The 18013-nt window shown below is 42.9% G+C and overlaps 2 protein-coding genes across 3 annotated transcripts in view; both read right to left on the reverse strand.

Moving 5' to 3' along the window:
• Positions 1-5293, reverse strand: part of dapp1 (dual adaptor of phosphotyrosine and 3-phosphoinositides) — a 13872-nt gene extending 8579 nt beyond the window's left edge. The window contains exons 1-2 of the mRNA XM_072457187.1: positions 5188-5293; positions 2452-2574 (exon numbers count right to left, since the gene is read on the reverse strand). Coding sequence (XP_072313288.1) covers positions 2452-2574; positions 5188-5252 — 188 coding nt within the window. The 5' untranslated portion in view covers positions 5253-5293. The remainder of the gene's footprint in view (positions 1-2451; positions 2575-5187) is intronic.
• Positions 5294-5977: 684 nt separating this feature from the next.
• On the reverse strand, positions 5978-17759 carry atp10d (ATPase phospholipid transporting 10D). 2 transcript variants are annotated; one of them, XM_072457181.1, is made up of 24 exons: positions 17564-17759; positions 16688-16969; positions 15877-16071; positions 14573-14771; positions 14154-14239; positions 13842-13948; positions 13472-13603; positions 13234-13346; positions 12866-13118; positions 12546-12763; positions 12282-12470; positions 10911-11145; positions 10329-10715; positions 10031-10137; positions 9831-9957; positions 9399-9583; positions 8931-9219; positions 8772-8848; positions 8548-8673; positions 8270-8470; positions 7118-7198; positions 6942-7046; positions 6678-6865; positions 5981-6450 (listed from the first exon to the last, which is right to left on the reverse strand). In XM_072457181.1, exons 2-24 carry the CDS (start codon positions 16954-16956, stop codon positions 6306-6308), a joined length of 4014 nt encoding a protein of 1337 aa, XP_072313282.1. In that variant the 5' UTR covers positions 16957-16969; positions 17564-17759; the 3' UTR covers positions 5981-6305. The 2 variants fall into 2 exon arrangements, with proteins under 2 accessions (XP_072313283.1, XP_072313282.1); XM_072457182.1 differs by lacking the exons at positions 15877-16071; positions 16688-16969; positions 17564-17759 and adding an exon at positions 14930-15363 and having other exon boundaries at positions 5978-6450.
• Between the last annotated feature and the right edge of the window lie 254 nt (positions 17760-18013).

Consider the following 18013-nt stretch of genomic DNA (forward strand, 5'->3'; position numbering starts at 1 on the left):
AAGATGTGAGACGGGCTTCTACACCTGAAGATGTGAGACAGGCTTCTACACCTGAAGATGTGAGACGGGCTTCTACACCTGAAGATGTGAGACGGGCTTCTACACCTGAAGATGTGAGACGGGCTTCTACACCTGAAGATGTGAGACGGGCTTCTACACCTGAAGATGTGAGACAGGCTTCTACACCTGAAGATGTGAGACGGGCTTCTACACCTGAAGATGTGAGACGGGCTTCTACACCTGAAGATGTGAGACGGGCTTCTACACCTGAAGATGTGAGACGGGCTTCTACACCTGAAGATGTGAGACAGGCTTCTACACCTGAAGATGTGAGACGGGCTTCTACACCTGAAGATGTGAGACAGGCTTCTACAGGTGAACATGTGAGACAGGCTTCTACACCTGAAGATGTGAGACAGGCCTCTACACCTGAAGATGTGAGACAGGCTTCTACACCTGAAGATGTGAGACAGGCTTCTACACCTGAAGATGTGAGACGGGCTTCTACACCTGAAGATGTGAGACAGGCTTCTACAGGTGAACATGTGAGACAGGCTTCTACAGCTGAAGATGTGAGACAGGCTTCTACACCTGAAGATGTGAGACAGGCTTCTACACCTGAAGATGTGAGACAGGCTTCTACAGCTGAAGATGTGAGACAGGCTTCTACACCTGAAGATGTGAGACGGGCTTCTACACCTGAAGATGTGAGACAGGCTTCTACACCTGAAGATGTGAGACAGGCTTCTACAGCTGAAGATGTGAGACAGGCTTCTACAGCTGAAGATGTGAGACGGGCTTCTACACCTGAAGATGTGAGACGGGCTTCTACACCTGAAGATGTGAGACGGGCTTCTACACCTGAAGATGTGAGACAGGCTTCTACACCTGAAGATGTGAGACAGGCTTCTACAGGTGAACATGTGAGACAGGCTTCTACAGGTGAACATGTGAGACAGGCTTCTACAGCTGAAGATGTGAGACGGGCTTCTACACCTGAAGATGTGAGACAGGCTTCTACACCTGAAGATGTGAGACGGGCTTCTACACCTGAAGATGTGAGACAGGCTTCTACAGGTGAACATGTGAGACAGGCTTCTACACCTGAAGATGTGAGACAGGCCTCTACACCTGAAGATGTGAGACAGGCTTCTACACCTGAAGATGTGAGACAGGCTTCTACACCTGAAGATGTGAGACGGGCTTCTACACCTGAAGATGTGAGACAGGCTTCTACAGGTGAACATGTGAGACAGGCTTCTACAGCTGAAGATGTGAGACAGGCTTCTACACCTGAAGATGTGAGACAGGCTTCTACACCTGAAGATGTGAGACAGGCTTCTACAGCTGAAGATGTGAGACAGGCTTCTACACCTGAAGATGTGAGACGGGCTTCTACACCTGAAGATGTGAGACAGGCTTCTACACCTGAAGATGTGAGACAGGCTTCTACAGCTGAAGATGTGAGACAGGCTTCTACAGCTGAAGATGTGAGACGGGCTTCTACACCTGAAGATGTGAGACGGGCTTCTACACCTGAAGATGTGAGACGGGCTTCTACACCTGAAGATGTGAGACAGGCTTCTACACCTGAAGATGTGAGACAGGCTTCTACAGGTGAACATGTGAGACAGGCTTCTACAGGTGAACATGTGAGACAGGCTTCTACAGCTGAAGATGTGAGACGGGCTTCTACACCTGAAGATGTGAGACAGGCTTCTACACCTGAAGATGTGAGACGGGCTTCTACACCTGAAGATGTGAGACAGGCTTCTACAGGTGAACATGTGAGACAGGCTTCTACACCTGAAGATGTGAGACAGGCCTCTACACCTGAAGATGTGAGACAGGCTTCTACACCTGAAGATGTGAGACAGGCTTCTACACCTGAAGATGTGAGACGGGCTTCTACACCTGAAGATGTGAGACAGGCTTCTACAGGTGAACATGTGAGACAGGCTTCTACAGCTGAAGATGTGAGACAGGCTTCTACACCTGAAGATGTGAGACAGGCTTCTACACCTGAAGATGTGAGACAGGCTTCTACAGCTGAAGATGTGAGACAGGCTTCTACACCTGAAGATGTGAGACGGGCTTCTACACCTGAAGATGTGAGACAGGCTTCTACACCTGAAGATGTGAGACAGGCTTCTACAGCTGAAGATGTGAGACAGGCTTCTACAGCTGAAGATGTGAGACAGGCACTCTTCTCTTTTATGACTTTTAGTTTTTAGTTTTTTTTCTTAATTAGTTAATTTAATTGTATTTCTGTTTCTATGATCTCGTTGTGATTTGAATGCATTTTTCCTGCTGTGTGAAGCACTTTGAATTGCCTTGTGTAGGAAATGTGCTCTACAGATAAACTTGCCTTGCCTTATTGAACGATTTTGTGACAGGCCTATTTAAGAATGTAAAAAAACGAAGATCCTTGAATGATCTGAGGAGTCTCACCGCACAGAGAGGGCAAAGCTCTGGGGACCCTCGTTGCTGTTCCTCAGGAGGTAACTCCCATCCACTCCATTGTTCATCAGCAGGGCCTCTGCAGCGTGACGGGACAGGTCATAGTGGTACCACCTTCAGGACACAACACACACGTCAACAAACAATCACCAAAGGACCATGAAAGTACCACCGCACAAGAAGTACTCTACTAAGTACTCGCTAAAGGGGGCCGTGCCTTTTCTGTACGTGCCCCTCCCTCTGGGACTCTCTCCCCCTTGACATTAGACAGATTAATTGTCTTTGGACTTTTAAGAAGCATTTGAAAATATTTATATTTAAAAAAGCATTTAACGTTGAGTAATAATTGTTTTTTTTAATGTGTTTTTTATTCTTTCTAACTTGTGTTGTGTGAAGTGCTTTGGACCTTGTTCAGAAACAAACAAACAAACAAGAGTTATCATCAACATTATCATTATCATCATTATCATTATTATTATTATTATTATTATTATTATCACTTTTTTTTCCTTTTCTGGATTCTGAATTGTTTACCAAATTAAAATCACAGCTATCATGGAGTTCAGTGCTCCAAATTGTAGTTTTCATCTTATTTTGACTAAACCTTATAATTTTACAAGTTTAGCCTGTATATTTAGAATCGTAATAGGAATAAGGTTGATTGTCATTTGTCAATGAACAAAATTCACAAACATAGAAGCTTGTCCTGGTGACTCAGTGCAACACAAACAACAAAACAATAGCTCCAGTGGGGATGCTCCGTGTGTTAGTTTAAGACGCTTGTTAAAGGAGCGGGTGGTTGGTTTGGGTGTAAATATTGTAACTTCTCGCTCAGGTCAGTGATGCTGGTTTAGTGCTCACAAGTTGTCACTTTATTTCTTGAACAGAGTTGGTTATTGTTGGCTGTAACCCAAAGACCACACGCACACGCAATATGTAATGACCTGGACTCCACACAATAACAATGCATTAACAACAATGCGAAAGGAACATTTAACCAGATAATACTTAACATTAGGGTCGCTACAATATGAATGAAATAACTGTGTTATGTTGTGATGTAGCATTTATTTAGGTGGGTTAATGTGCAACATACATATTTATACATCTAAGTAAATACTAAGTCAAAGTAATATTGTTTAATCGCTGGATTCATTAATTGGAGCTTATATTTTATAATAGTATTGTGTATTCTACAGTTGTTAAATATGGGCTGGTGTTTAATGCTGTTAATATGATGTATTGTGTGTTGTGTAAAGAAAATGTATGTTCTATTTTTGATACTGCTAAGTTGATTGATTGATTGATTGATTGATTTATAGTGGTTCGAGTTGACTGTTATGCTAGTTTTTGAAGGTTTTTACCTGACTTTGATCCCAATGGATCTGCAAAATTAAAGAGTGGAAATGTATCTAAAGCATTAAACTTCAAGTGTGGGAACAGCCCAGTCAAACCAGTAATACACTTGACAAACATAGTATCAGCTGAAACAGCTGCTCCAATACCAATACTCAACATGCTCTTGTTCGGGAGTTGTTCCTCTAGTAAAACACATGAATGTGTGTTAGCAGCTCGCAGCTTGTGATTTGTAAGTTGTAACTTCTGTTAATAAACAGTGAATAAACCAGATAAATTGAGTTTATTTCACTGCAGTTAAGCCTTGTGTTTGATAGTCGTCCTTGTTCATGTGTCTTCAACTTAATTTAGCCAAGTAGCTTGTGTTACGCTGTTATAATATTATGCAAAAATGGCATGGGTTCAGCCGGACTCATTAGGTCAGGACCTGAACCTAAACCTCTGGATTCAAATCCGGACTTGAACCTGAACGTGGGTTAAGTTCTGCATCCCTAGCTACCAGATATATAAAGTAGTAAGTACTAAGTAAAGTAAAGTTAAAATAAAGTTAAAAATAGGCATGATATGTACATATATATATGTACATATCATGCCTATTTTTAACCTCATGCCTATGCCTATGCCTATGCCTATATATATATATATATATATATATATATATATATATATATATATATATATATATATATATATATATATATATATATATATATATATATATATATATATATATATATATATATATAGGCATAGGCATAGGCATGAGGTTAAAAAAAAAAATATATATATATATATATATATATATATATATATATGCCTATATATATATATGCCTATATATATATATATACATATATATATATGCATATATATATATATATATATATATATATATATATATATATATATGCATATATATATATATATATATGCCTATATATATATATATATATACATACATACATATATATATAACATAACAGAATACATTAAGCGAGACACTGCAGGTGAATAGGAAAAAATACTCAATTTAGCAATATAAATTTGAAACTTCTTCTGTAATTTACTAAGATATACTTAAAGAAATTAATGTTTTCATATTATGTGTAAAGAGGCCAAAATCCCACTTAGAGCCAGGTTTAAATGTCTTCCTTTTGATGACACTTTAGATACAAAAAATGCAGAGGGGATTTGAGCTATTTCAGAGTTTTGCCTGTAATATTTTGCCAAAGGAATAACAAAAAGCTGCCTTGAATAATTCAACATAATTATAGTCCCCAGCTTCTGATCCTCTTTGAACACTAAACCTTCTTAATAAAGCGGCAGCTCAGAATAGTCCACATTATGACTTCTCATTGAAGGCGCACTCACCCCAGCGTCTCCAGCTCGTCGCCCATGTCCGCTTCACTGATGCTCTCTGTGGAGGACAAACGCATGTTCCTTTGGCCCTTCACGTTCCTTTGGCCCTTCGGCCCTTCGCGTTCCTTTGGCCCTTCACGTTCCGTTGGCCCTTCACGTCTCAACTGAACCGTCCTCTGCTGGACTCTGTTCCACGGCGCGTGCTGAGCGCAAAGAGGAACTGGAAAAACCAGTGACAGAAGAAAGTGCACGAGGAAAGTCATGATAATAATGATAATAACATTATTAATATTATAATAGATAGATGAAGTTAAGGAAAAGGTGATCCGTTTAATTGCAAATGTCTTTATTTAGAGTTTGAGGAGTTTGTAAATACAGTCAATCAAGGGCCTACAAATGTAAAAAATGTCAGGAATAATTTAAATAAGGCAACATGGGTGCAATCCACCCTTGATTTGATATGGAGTGTAAAATCATTAGATTATATATTAAAACTCATGAATAATAAAATAAATACAATTTATTTATTTGCCAATGCAAAATTGTAAACATTTGAACAGTAACAGCAAAAGGGACAGTTGTTGGATTGTTAAATGAGTGAAATTGCTAAATGTAAGGCACTTTTTTTTGCAAACCGCATGCAAGGTTTTGGTGTCTGCTGCGTGCCAGTGATGCCACTGGTCCCATATGCAGCAGAGAAGAGACCTCCACACTGACTGTGACCTCACTAAACACTGACAACACAATGTCTTCATGATGAAGAGGGATTCATTGTAACTGAGGTCTTGTAAATTGATACCATTTTACAAATAATACATTATCTACAGATATCTTAATGTTCCTCAATGCTTTAGGAACATTAAAATCAAACAAATAAGACATGAACAACACAATAGGACTTTGTCATATTGTCATTTTGCGTTGATGGTGAAATCATAAAATAGCACCTGATGGGAGAAAAGGTTCTCGTGTACTTTTTTGTGAACCATTTCTCCATTGGAAAATGTGCAGTTCAGTCAGGTAAATCAATAAGTTTTCAACATTCAACAGTCAGTTTTTTTATACAGTCATAACCTAACCAACAGTTGCATTGGATGCACAGTGATGGTGGAGTAATAATAATGTCGAGGTCAGGACAGCACAGAGCCTCTGCTGGGCTCTACATCTGGCCTGCTGGAGCTCAAAGTACACTGCGGTGCTCCTCTGACAGTGCCAGAGGAAACTGGAGAGTGCACATTAAGACCAGAAGAGTTTTTCAGCGCTCGAAACAACAGCCTGAAACAAACACCAGGGGGCACAATCAGACACAGTATTTCTTACTTACAGTAAACAGTGTGTTCACAACCTTCTCCAAACACAATACACACTGTTTATTCCACAGAAATGCTTTGACTAATAATATTTGAACATAAAACAGCTTTTCACAACTCATTCTGGGTCACAGCAGCAACTTAAAGGCACCTAAAGGTGAAATGATTGAGCCATGTGTTGGGTTGAGTTACCTGGGTAACAGTGCTGTTACAGTAGTTAAAGTACACACTAAATAGAAGGCTGGTTGTGACATTTGCAGTGTTTCCACTCCCAGAGGGTTGGTGGGAGGGCTGCAGGTCACACACAGCACACTAACGACCAGCACGAAGGTGAAGTATGAGCCAGCACTGAGCAGGAACACCAGGCCATGGATCCATGTCTGCAGACAGAGACACAACTTTAGACACACACAACTCTGTCATCACACACAACATACAACACAGAGCCGCACTGACCAGAGTGTGGCTCTCCACGACCTGGTGCAGCAGGATGATGAACAGCGCTGAGGCATTTATGGGTGAACCAAAGGACAGCACGCCGATGTCTGAGTCCCTATAGGCCTGAAAAACAGAACATGTGAAGACCTTACTGTCCACGCACACTGAAATATAAAGGCCACAGGTAAACTTACAAAGTATGGAATGAAGAAGCAGATAAGGCTCTGGTAAAAGGCATCCAGAATGTTCATCCAGAACATCAAGGGATCGTAGGCCTGCGAGAAGGTCGCATTCACGTTAAAGTAACAAACAGGGACAAGGGGGGTATTCCATGATGCAAGAATAAAGCCAACGCCTGATTTATTTACGCAAACCAGGCTTGTCAAATTGTCAAAACGTGGCTAGCCAGAGTTGGCTCCGAGTTGCTGTAGTAACAAGCATCCAGGAACAAACTTGGTCAGGACCAGGTTAATTTACAAGATTAGATTATCTTCACAAGTTTTAGCATGTACGCTCTCACATCTGTGTTAAATCACTCTTTGTCTAAATATAGTTTTAAAATGACTTTTCATTCAAGTGGCGCCTGAAACTTTCATAACCAGCCGCGAGCTCCGGTGCTGGAAAGACGAGTCTGTGGACGCGATATAGGCCCACATAATATAACCGCTCAGAGCCAACAATATCATAGTGATCTTTACCTACATTTTTACTGTACTAAATAACATGTAATTGCTCATAAGGATTTATTTTGATCAATACAATGTTCAAACACTAATAAAAAGTATTTATTTTCTGCTTTGGCTGTTGGTGTGAGGTTAAATCCATAGAGCCTTCCTGCTGCTTTTGTGCGCCGACAGAACCCCAGAAGCGCTTTAATTGGTCGTGTCTCGTTACACGTGAAGAGTTTTGTGACTGCTTCACGTTTTCGCACAGCGCTTCCTGCTCCACCTGCAGATAAAGACCTTACGGCTCCCGCATTAGTGTCAGGCAACTTGGGAGATCAGTGCCTCTGTTCAGAATAAACTGAAAACTTCCATTTTACTAATCCAGCTATTCACGGATCATAAAAAACATCACGACTGGTGCTCCTTTTTAGCTCATTCTCGGTAATGTCACCGGCTTGAATTAGCGTTGGATAGACCCAGGAGTATTTATTTCAACGCATTGAAGCTAAAGATAGAGCAAGATTCAGCCCAGGATTTAGGGATAAGCCTGAACTTATTAAGCGACTTTGATGGAATCCCCCGTAGTGACCAAATAGAGTGCAGTAGCTCCCAAAATCAATCAATCAATCAATCAATCAATCAATCAAAAAACCTTCTTGTAAAGTAAAGCAGGCCACTGACCTTAGACGATCTTGCTCTCAGGTAGAGCTCAGGATAGGCCATCAGAACGTCTACAGGACTGTCCTGATCCAGAACCCCGTAGATCAGAGGAGGCACAGAGGTGAAGATCAGGTTAAAAAGGATGAGAACCCATGCATTGGTCATAACACTCCCAGAGAAACCGCAGAAGAACTGGTACCAGAACAGCAGATTCACATACATCTGCAACAAAAAGACAAACTGTATGTAAAGACCACAGAGAGAAGTTAAAGCAGGTTTCAACATGAACTGTCTCTCACCACATTCTTGTAGATAAAGTAGAGGATCATATTTGCCAGTCGCGTGTAACACCAGTGACCATGCACCAGCAGCAGCTTCCTCAGGTGTTTGAACCTGGAGATGGCAAAGTCACTGGACATCACAGCCTGAAAGAAAAAACAGCGACGTGCTTGATTTATGCACATTCCCAGTTATCATTATAGCTTCTTAAATAAAGTGTCTTGAACAGGGTGGTGGGCGGCACCTGCATCCCCTCCTGGCCAGAAATCCCCACACCGACATCTGCCACCTGGATCATGCTCACATCATTGGCTCCATCACCTAAAACATTAAAAACAGACTAAAGTCTACTACATGTGTTATTTCTGCCATTGGCCAAATCCTCTGGTGGTGTTGCTCTTACCCACAGCCAGGGTCATGACCTTCAGCTTGTCCCGGACCAGCCGCACCACTTGGCTCTTCTGGAGTGGAGTGGATCTGCAGCAGATGACTGCTTTGCAATGTTTGCTCAGTTCCAGAAACTCGCTCTGGAGTTCGGGCTGAAGAGCCCAGTCCAGAGTGTGGCCATCAATAACCAGCACAGAGCTAACTGTGCCTGTGCAGGGGGCCCCTCCACCGGGGGCCCCTGTGCCAGAGACATCAGAGCTGGTGATTCTATGGAGAAAATCCTGCACTAACATGGCATAGCTCTCCTGAAAAACACAATCACAACCAACATTGCATCTCATTTGAAGCACAGTACATGACATCTGAAAGTTTCCACTATATTTATATTTCTTTCTAGAACAAATCTTAATCCAAGCAGAGCCACAAAGACTCCATCTTGTGAACTGTACAGCGCTAGTGTCCGGTGATGTTTGTGGGAGCTGACCTTATCCTCACAGTTGACGGTCAGCAGCTGGTCAGAAGGGCACAGTAGTTTACAAGCAAAGGCAATGTTGATTGCGGTCTCCTGTTTGTCCCCTGTGAGGATCCATACTTTAACATCAGCCCTCTGCAGAGCTTCAATGGTTTCAGGGACCTCCTCCTGCAGGCGGTCCAGAATCCCTGTGGCCCCTGTGCACACAGCACACACAGCTGGGATTACTTCTCTCAGTATTTATCACATGGTGGGGACTCAAATCTGAACACACCCTCAATTCGTGACCTGCCTCCCTTCTCTTCTATTATTAGGTCAAAGTTAGCGTGTAAAGTAGTGACTATGGTAAAGGGGCAGGATCAGTCCCCAGGAAGTAAATGTATGTTGATGTGATGTGAAGGTGTGACTGTGAACGTGTGTGTGTGTGTGTGTGTCCACCGTTACCCAAAAGAGTCAAGTTAGTCTCCAGGGCCTGAGCCGAGTACAGCATCAGCTCCTCTCGGTTCTCGATGCTGCTTTCTGCTAACAGCTGAGTCTTCAACCACACAGCATACTCCTCCTCCTCCATTGTCTGCTCAAACACAGGAGCAGCTGGTTTTAGGTGACAGGGGAGATGTATCACAGGTATAGTTTTATAGATTTACCTTTGTAGCAATGCACAGTGTGCGTAGCCCCTCTCTGGCATAGCTGTCCAGGTGCTGCTGCGTCTGCAATCGGATATGACGGTAGACATTTTCACTAAGCTGCAAAGCTGCAAACACATTGGGAAGGCAACAGAACTTAGACAAAGATAAACTATGCAAAAAAATCAAAAAGAAAGTTCCAGTTCAATTAGAACACAATTTCTGTTTCTCTGATATGTAAAGTACGTGTCAAGCACAAGGAGCAACGAAAACTGCCTCATTTGAGACGAAAAATAATGAAGCCAAAAATCTGTTGTACCTTTGGGTGAGCGGGTCAGGTCCATGAGGACAGAGTCTGCTCCCTTGGTGTAGACGACCACCTGTCCCGTGAGAGGGTGCCGCACCACCACAGACATCCTTTTCCTGTTGGAGTCAAAGGGCAGGACGTGCAGCAGGGGCACGTGCACAGAGCCCCCCATGGGAAGCTCCACCAGGAGGCTGTCTGCAGAGCGCCCCTTCAGAGTGATGTGGTACGCTCGGGCTGTGTACACCAGAGCCGCCTCGTCAGGACTCTCTGCCTCATACAGCGCCGTGTGATCACTGTCCACACCGGCCTCCACCGCCGCCGCAGCAGCAGCAGCAGCTGCCTCATAAAGGATCAACCTAGGAACTTCTTCATCCTCAGGAACACTCATCTTTTCACCAACTAGAAAAATAAATAGATGCTTTCTTTCCCCCACAGCAAGTAATATTGATTGACATTTTCAGAATGACAAGATACAAGATCATCAGCTCTACCACACATTACAAATCACTTTTCTTTTCTTACTAAGACATATTTTGTGACACAAATCTTAAAAGAGCAATTCAACACAATAATACTTCTGGATCTAGGTTATACCATTTATACTGAAGTCTTCTGGGTTTGCGGTCTGAATGCAGCCCTCTGAAGCAGTTTTAGGGACAGTGAAAGAGCCAGTCTTTCCTGGGGTAAAGAACTTGGAGGCCAGACTTAGGGGGCTGCTCTTCAGAGGGGACGGCAGAGAGGGCAGCACTGGGAGCGCAGACAGGTTAAAGCATTGGAACATTAGTTTGATCTGCTCCAGCGATCGCAGAGATGTCTGAGGCGGGGGGAGCTGTAGAAACACAGGGTAAACAGTTCAGGAGGAGTACTTAGTATATAGGGTCAATATAAATACACAACCAGAGTACAACTGTTTGTCTTGGGTTCAAGAGCAGGGATGGAACTCTTTGATTCATGTAAAAATTATAATTCAAATTTAATAACCATGAACAATCTGTTCCCCCAGATATGAGGAAAACATGTTCAAAACAAATATTGATTTTAAATTATGACAATTGTAATGCTGGATAATTCTTAATTACAAAATCATTTGGCACAAAACAGCCAAGTTGTTTATGTTGTCATTGGAGTTTTAGTTCTACATACAATTATCCACTCAGAGGCAGGATGAGCCTCACATGAGTCTTTCATTTTTATTTTGCTACTGCTGCACCCATCATGAATTAGTGCTAGTGCAGCCTTTGCAGCTCAGTGAAGGAACTATCAACATTAAATCCTCAGCTCCACTCCACCAATGTGGTGTAGTAACAAGGCACAAAGTAACTTAGTCGGGACCAAGTTAACTGTCAAGATCATATAAGTATCGTCTCAAAGAACGTCAAGAGAAACACTTAAAGCACACATTTCATCTTGTGCGCGCTCACACACCATTGTTAAATCACCCGTATCTGTCTGAAAATAGTTTGAAATAATAATGTTATTCAAGTGGCACCTGAAACCTTTATAACCAGCTGTGTGCTGCCCACAGAGATGCTTGTTTGGAGATGGACTCTGACCATAGACTGTATTGTCTGTGACACTGAGGGTAGTTCTGACTGTATCACATCTGTTCTCCTCATGAGTCTATCACATCACACAATACATGCATTACACATCAACATAAGCGCAAATTTGATTGGTCATTTCTTGTTTCATGTACGAGTTTGCAGCTTTACTTTCAGGCGCCGTGCTCAGCTTCACATGCAGAAAAAGACCTGACCTTAAGGCTTCGACGCATCTGCAAAAGTGTCAGGCAACTTTATTATCAGTAATAATCAAAGGCGAACAGGGACGATGAAGAAGCGAGCGGGAGAGGAGGGGCAGCAGCATCTTCCCTCTCACTTCTCTGATCAGAATTAACTGAAAACCAGCCCTGATACTACAAGAAATATTGTTTTGCAAAAATATGTATGCAAGGGTTGGACTCACCACTTTTAGAGACTGGGTTGGGGAAGACACAACCACACTGTTGCAAATGGCTAGTGCCAGAAAGAAATCTGTGATGAAGGCCAGCTCCAAGCTGGAGAAGGCTTTGGCACTGTCCGTCACATTCAGGTCAGGAGAACACAGCCAGCTCAGCTTTGTCAGCAGCTCACAGTCTGGCACCACATCCTTCGCCTGAACGCCACAATAACAGTGATTTAGAACTCCATAGATATATACTTAAGGCTCATCTATCTTATGTTGACGTACCATGTGGCTGTAGAAGGCACTGGGTCGGCGCTGGCTGGTACAGGACAGCCGCTCCTCCTCCTCCTCAGAGTCGTCTGTCAGATTGTTGAGTGACACAGAGCTGCGGTTACAGCTCAGAGAGCGGCAGCTCAGAGACTTCCGCCTGGAGCCCGACCTCGGGGTCAGAGAGCAGCGCTGCGCCTCCTCCTTCTCTGCACTGTACACCTGCAGCCTGCGCCCTGCATATGCACGTCTCATAGTTACAGTATCAAAAGGGCTGTATCATTTAGATTAACATTAGTATTTAGCATTATTATTTAGAGTGTGACCTGGTATCTCACCATTGTCGTCGTGAGGATATTCCACTCCGTAGATGCTGCAACGACGGAACATCATCTTGTTCTCCGTCAGAGTTCCAGTTTTGTCAGAGAAGACGTACTGCACCTGTCCCAGGTCCTCTGTGATGTTCAGAGCTCGGCACTGGATCCTGGAGTCCATGTGCTCATTGTAAAAGTCCAGGTCATTGTGGATGAAGAAGATCTGACCAAGTTTGACTATTTCAATTGAAACATAGAGTGAGACGGGGATCAGCACCTATTTATAAAGAGAAGGATTATATGTTTAGTGAAAACAAAAATGTTTAAGATTGGGACTGATTTTGACTTTTCATTTTAGTGGGGTCCTGGTCCATTGAGGAAAAGCGTTTTACCTGTAGCACTATGATCATGGTCCAAAAGACATAGAAGCCAGCCAATGCAGGGGATGTTTCTCCATCCACTTGAAAGATTGGATCTTTAAGTCGCTTTAGCCAAAGACCATGACCTAAACACAAATCTATATATTAAAGAGAAACTGCCCCTCACTGCGTCATTTATTTCAGACAGAGTTTACCAAAGATGTGTTCTCTTTACATAACGCCTGCTTAAAGAGTCAAAGTTCATACAAACCTATAGCAGCCGTGAGGCACATGACGACGAGTAGCAGGACACACCACAGCACATCAGTGTTCAGACGTCTCTCCAGAAGGCTGCGCTTGTACCTTGGCCCACTGTTGTTCATCATCGCTTTGGTTTCATGACCTGATTCAAAGAGCACATGTCTTTACTCTGTAACTCCAGATCTCACTCGATTTCTACTGCCTTCATGATTAAAAACAAAGGGTTAATAATAGCCTTTATTGTTTTTATTAAATATTCAGAACATCATTATACAAAATAGTATGATAAGAGCCACCAGTAGCTCTCCAGCTCAACTCAAGTAGAGATGCTAAAGGCACAACAAATATAAAAATACTACAAAATAACAGTAATTACTCACCAGCATAAATCACAATGCCCACCACTGACTCCGAGTTGCGGATGGTGCAACTGCGAAGCAGCAGGTTGCCGTTATGGAGGCCGACTCGAGCACCACTGGGGTTCTCCCTGTGGAGACACAACAGTGACATTAGACAGCTCAGTGCTCAGGCCTCTGGAGACTGCTCTGTGCTGAGAGCAGCTGCAACATCATGTACCAAACGCATACAAAGAAATGGAAAGATACAGTAGATTACAGAGGGATTTGTCTACAGTAAAACTCCTTTTTTATTTTACGGTGATAATGTTGATCATAATAATTAAAATAACGTACATATATCCTCTGAACCTGCAGAGGTTGTTGTTAGGATTCTCACATTCAATACGCCAGTGAAAATTCTCAGGTACAAAGTCCACTTCCTGAAAAATAAAAACATAGAAGCAGAAAGTAGGATAAGAATGTGGCATTATGTACCTAAGATGTACCTGTCCCACTCTGTGAGAAGCACTGCTCTACTCAAACAGAAGGAAGTAAAGGAAAATAGAGCCAGATGAAAGAGCAAGAGTTCAGAAGAGCAAGAAGGAGATTAAACATTAACAAAACGTGTCTTACTAAACATAGAAATGCAAGGATACATTGCAAGTAGATAATTACTGTTAGTGACTGGCAAAACCAAGACGTTTGTGGAGCCCAGTAAATATAGTGTATTAAATACGGTTTGTTTGAATATGTCCACGAGTAACAGTGCATACCTCCATTTTGGAAACCACCTGTCTTTGTTTCAGGTTGGTCTCACCGTCTAAGTTGGCTGTCTCGATGTAGCAGACCTCACGGGGGTCAGACGAGTGCAGCAGCAGCATGTCTGCAGGGATGATCTCATTACACGACAGGCGCACAAAGTCCCCCACATGTACATCCTTCCAGCAGCAGTCTATGTACTCCCTCTGCTTACTGCACACAGAAGGCACGGACAGATGTGTCCAAAGTAAACATAAAGGGACTCTACCATACATACATACAAGTAAAAAACTAAAATATGTGTTTCTACATTGTAATAAACATCTATGCACATGTGTGTATAAAGTCTTTCAGACTCTGGGTCAGTTTACCTGCAGTAAACGCTGCACTTAAGCCTGTTCACCTCATGATCGGACTTAAACCTGCGGAGGTCCTCCCAGATGTCTTTTAAAGCTGTCACCAAGAGCACCAGAGTAATGGGCACAAATGCAATCTCTGGCTCAAACGCCTCCACAACAGGAACAAAGTTGAGTGCAGCTATGAAGATGAAGTAGATATTGGCGACCCGATGCAGCTGCTCGAACAGGTTTCTGGGTATGAACGACAGCAGAGTGTACTTGGTGGTGCGTATTCCATTGTCCCGATAAGACTTGAGGAGCTGCGTCTGCTGATCATCACAACAACAAGAGGACACCACGATTCTCTTACTCCGGTGCTCATCACTGGAGCAGCACCAAAGATCACACCACAGCTTATACATTAGTCCAACATGCTCCTTTTCCCGTTGCATATTCCACTGGTCATTTCCGTGTCTGGTGAACGTACTAGACAAAAATGGATGAAAGGGCAATGACTGCGGAAAGCAAATATTGGCCCCTCCCTGAAACACCAGACCTGTGGTAAACAGACTCAATGTCCAGCTTTTACAGCAGCACGTGGTGGTCTGAAGCTGTACAGTGTGTGACGTCATAATGCTCCTGTGACTCACACCTGGTCAATGCTTTATTTAAGTTCTCCAATTTGTTTTCAGTTCAACCGATCAAGTGGAGGAAAAAGACACTATTGCAACATAATATTGAACCAGACCATTTCTTGTAAGTAAAAGGTCCAAACAAAGTCTATAATTTTGAGACTTAATACTCTAACTACTATGTTGTTAAATAAAGACCAATGTCATGTAATATACTGAAAATATGCTCAAACAGCAAAGCTATTTATTTAGAAACATTGTAGAATGTTAGCACACACATCCTCAAGCCAAAAACTTGTATACTGTATTAATGAAAGATTGTTGATAATATTGGGGGAGAGTACTCACGCGCAGTACACTTTGGTGGTGTTGTTGTTGATCCGCTTGTCAAACGTGTAGCGCCTGTAGTCCTCCAGAGCATCTTTGATGGCGATGACAACAAGAACCAGCACCAAAGGAATCATGGTGATCTCTTTCTGGAAGGCCTCCACCACAGGCACCCAGTTCAGCAGGACAAGGAACAGGAAGTACAGATTGGCCACTCTGCCAAAATTCAAAACCACATCAATGCCACAAGCTTTCATGAAGGTTGTCAACTGTGATGCAGCAATTGACATGTTTATCTGGTCTACAATCTATCTGGCGCTAGGTCATGAAGATATCTCTAAATATCATGATGTGTGATAACCATGGCATTAACCTCATGGTAAAATGTGTATTGCAAAATTGTTTGGAGCATTTAGTATTTCAAAAGACTATGTGTTTCACAACAGCCTTTTCTTCGTGTTGGTTTCATTGAGCTTAGGACACAACAGTTCCCAAAGCAGATTCAATGCAGCTACAACTGCATTATGGACCATAAATGTTGTTGTTGTTCTTTTATGACGGTTGGTATCCAAGTGAAGCGTTACATTACCACCAGACTTTATCCTTTACACTATTCTTTTCTTTAGACTTGATTTTTCAGATTCCGACCGGCTTTATTCCAGAGCTGACTCTTCTTCATCTTCCTCTCCTTCTTTGGTGTTTGGTGCTTCCACTGTACAGCTTTATTTGGCCTAATTTAGCTTCATTAGAATGTAACCCACACTGACATAGGCTACACTTTATGATAACATAAGAATAATACATAATCAGAAGAGTGTGGTCTCTTGCCCACCTGTGGAACTGCTGAAACAGGTTCATGGGGATGAAGGTGAGGAGGCTGTATTTGGTGGTGCGGATAGCGTTGCCCTTGTATGCCTTGCTGGCATTGTGGTACTCCTCCTGGTGTGGGCCCCAGCGGGCCAGCACGGTCCTCCTCTTACCAGGGCTCCTCTGTGGGGAGTACTTCTCTGGAACGGGGCCCGGGGGTGAGTACCTGCCCTGGGTGTGGTTCGCTGCCCATAGCTGCTGACAGCGGAACCTGACCCAGTGCAGCTGCTCCATTTCAAATCATCAGCTGCCAACACAACAAACACAGCATTTACATTCCAAAAATAAATCTAAATCGTCTCCTCTCAAAATACATATTTTGAATACAATTACAGATTCAAATGATAAATTACACAAGAACACAAAAAAGACACGTGTCTTCAGTTAGAGGAGCATGAAGGATCAGTACAGTGCATCTGTGCAGTTAACATCTCGCTGCAGCATGCCTAACCTGATAAGCACCATTCTTCAGGACAGTGTGATGTACATGTAAGAGCAGCTCTGTAGGTCCAAACAGTCAAGAAGAATCCAGCACCAAACCTGATGGACCAGGACCATATTTACTCACATATAATCACAGTTGGAAAACCACACAGAACCTATTATTCATCTGTTTGTGCTTGTTTTTCACCACTGAAAGTCATTCTTGTGGTATTCCATGAAATGCCCCACTACTTTCAATACTTCCACCCACTCTTATCTTTATAAAAGCTCAACTTCTTTCATTTGGTCTTAAAAAGTAAAGCTGCCAGACAATAATAGCTCCATGGACAAACCACAGTCCTGTCTGTGCCGCTCAGTCACAGCGGAAGCCACAAAAGGGTACAACAATGTCGCTCACCTGAGGTTATTGTTTGGAGAAAGAGGACTGATCGAGCCTCTCTCCGGGCGGACGGTGAACCATAGTCCTGGGTCAGAAGAGTCCTGCTCCGGCGGAGAGGGGCTAGAGACACGAGAGTCAGTCAGAGCACGGCCCCGGGCGCAGGCATCACTGAACTCCAGGGTCACAGCAACAGCAGCAACAGCAGCAGCAGCAGGATGTTTCACGCGTTCACGACACTCAACACATCAACACTATTCTCCTTTTGTCTTCTCTACAATTCTGAGCCTTTCTTATCACTTTGGATACACATTTGGACGTTTGTTAACATGCACAGAACAATATAAGATAATGTAAACATTTTAAGTTGATTTGAAAACTCCAAACTGTCCTCTTGTAAAACACACAGACTGTCTTTGAACGCACCTTGAGCTCGCACGTGACTGCTGTCAGCTGACTGCTGTAACCGGA

This window comes from Eucyclogobius newberryi, unplaced genomic scaffold (assembly GCF_026437365.1).
Source record: "Eucyclogobius newberryi isolate DKJ021-1_F unplaced genomic scaffold, fEucNew1.0.hap1 SCAF_21, whole genome shotgun sequence".
NCBI lineage: Eukaryota > Metazoa > Chordata > Actinopteri > Gobiiformes > Gobiidae > Eucyclogobius > Eucyclogobius newberryi.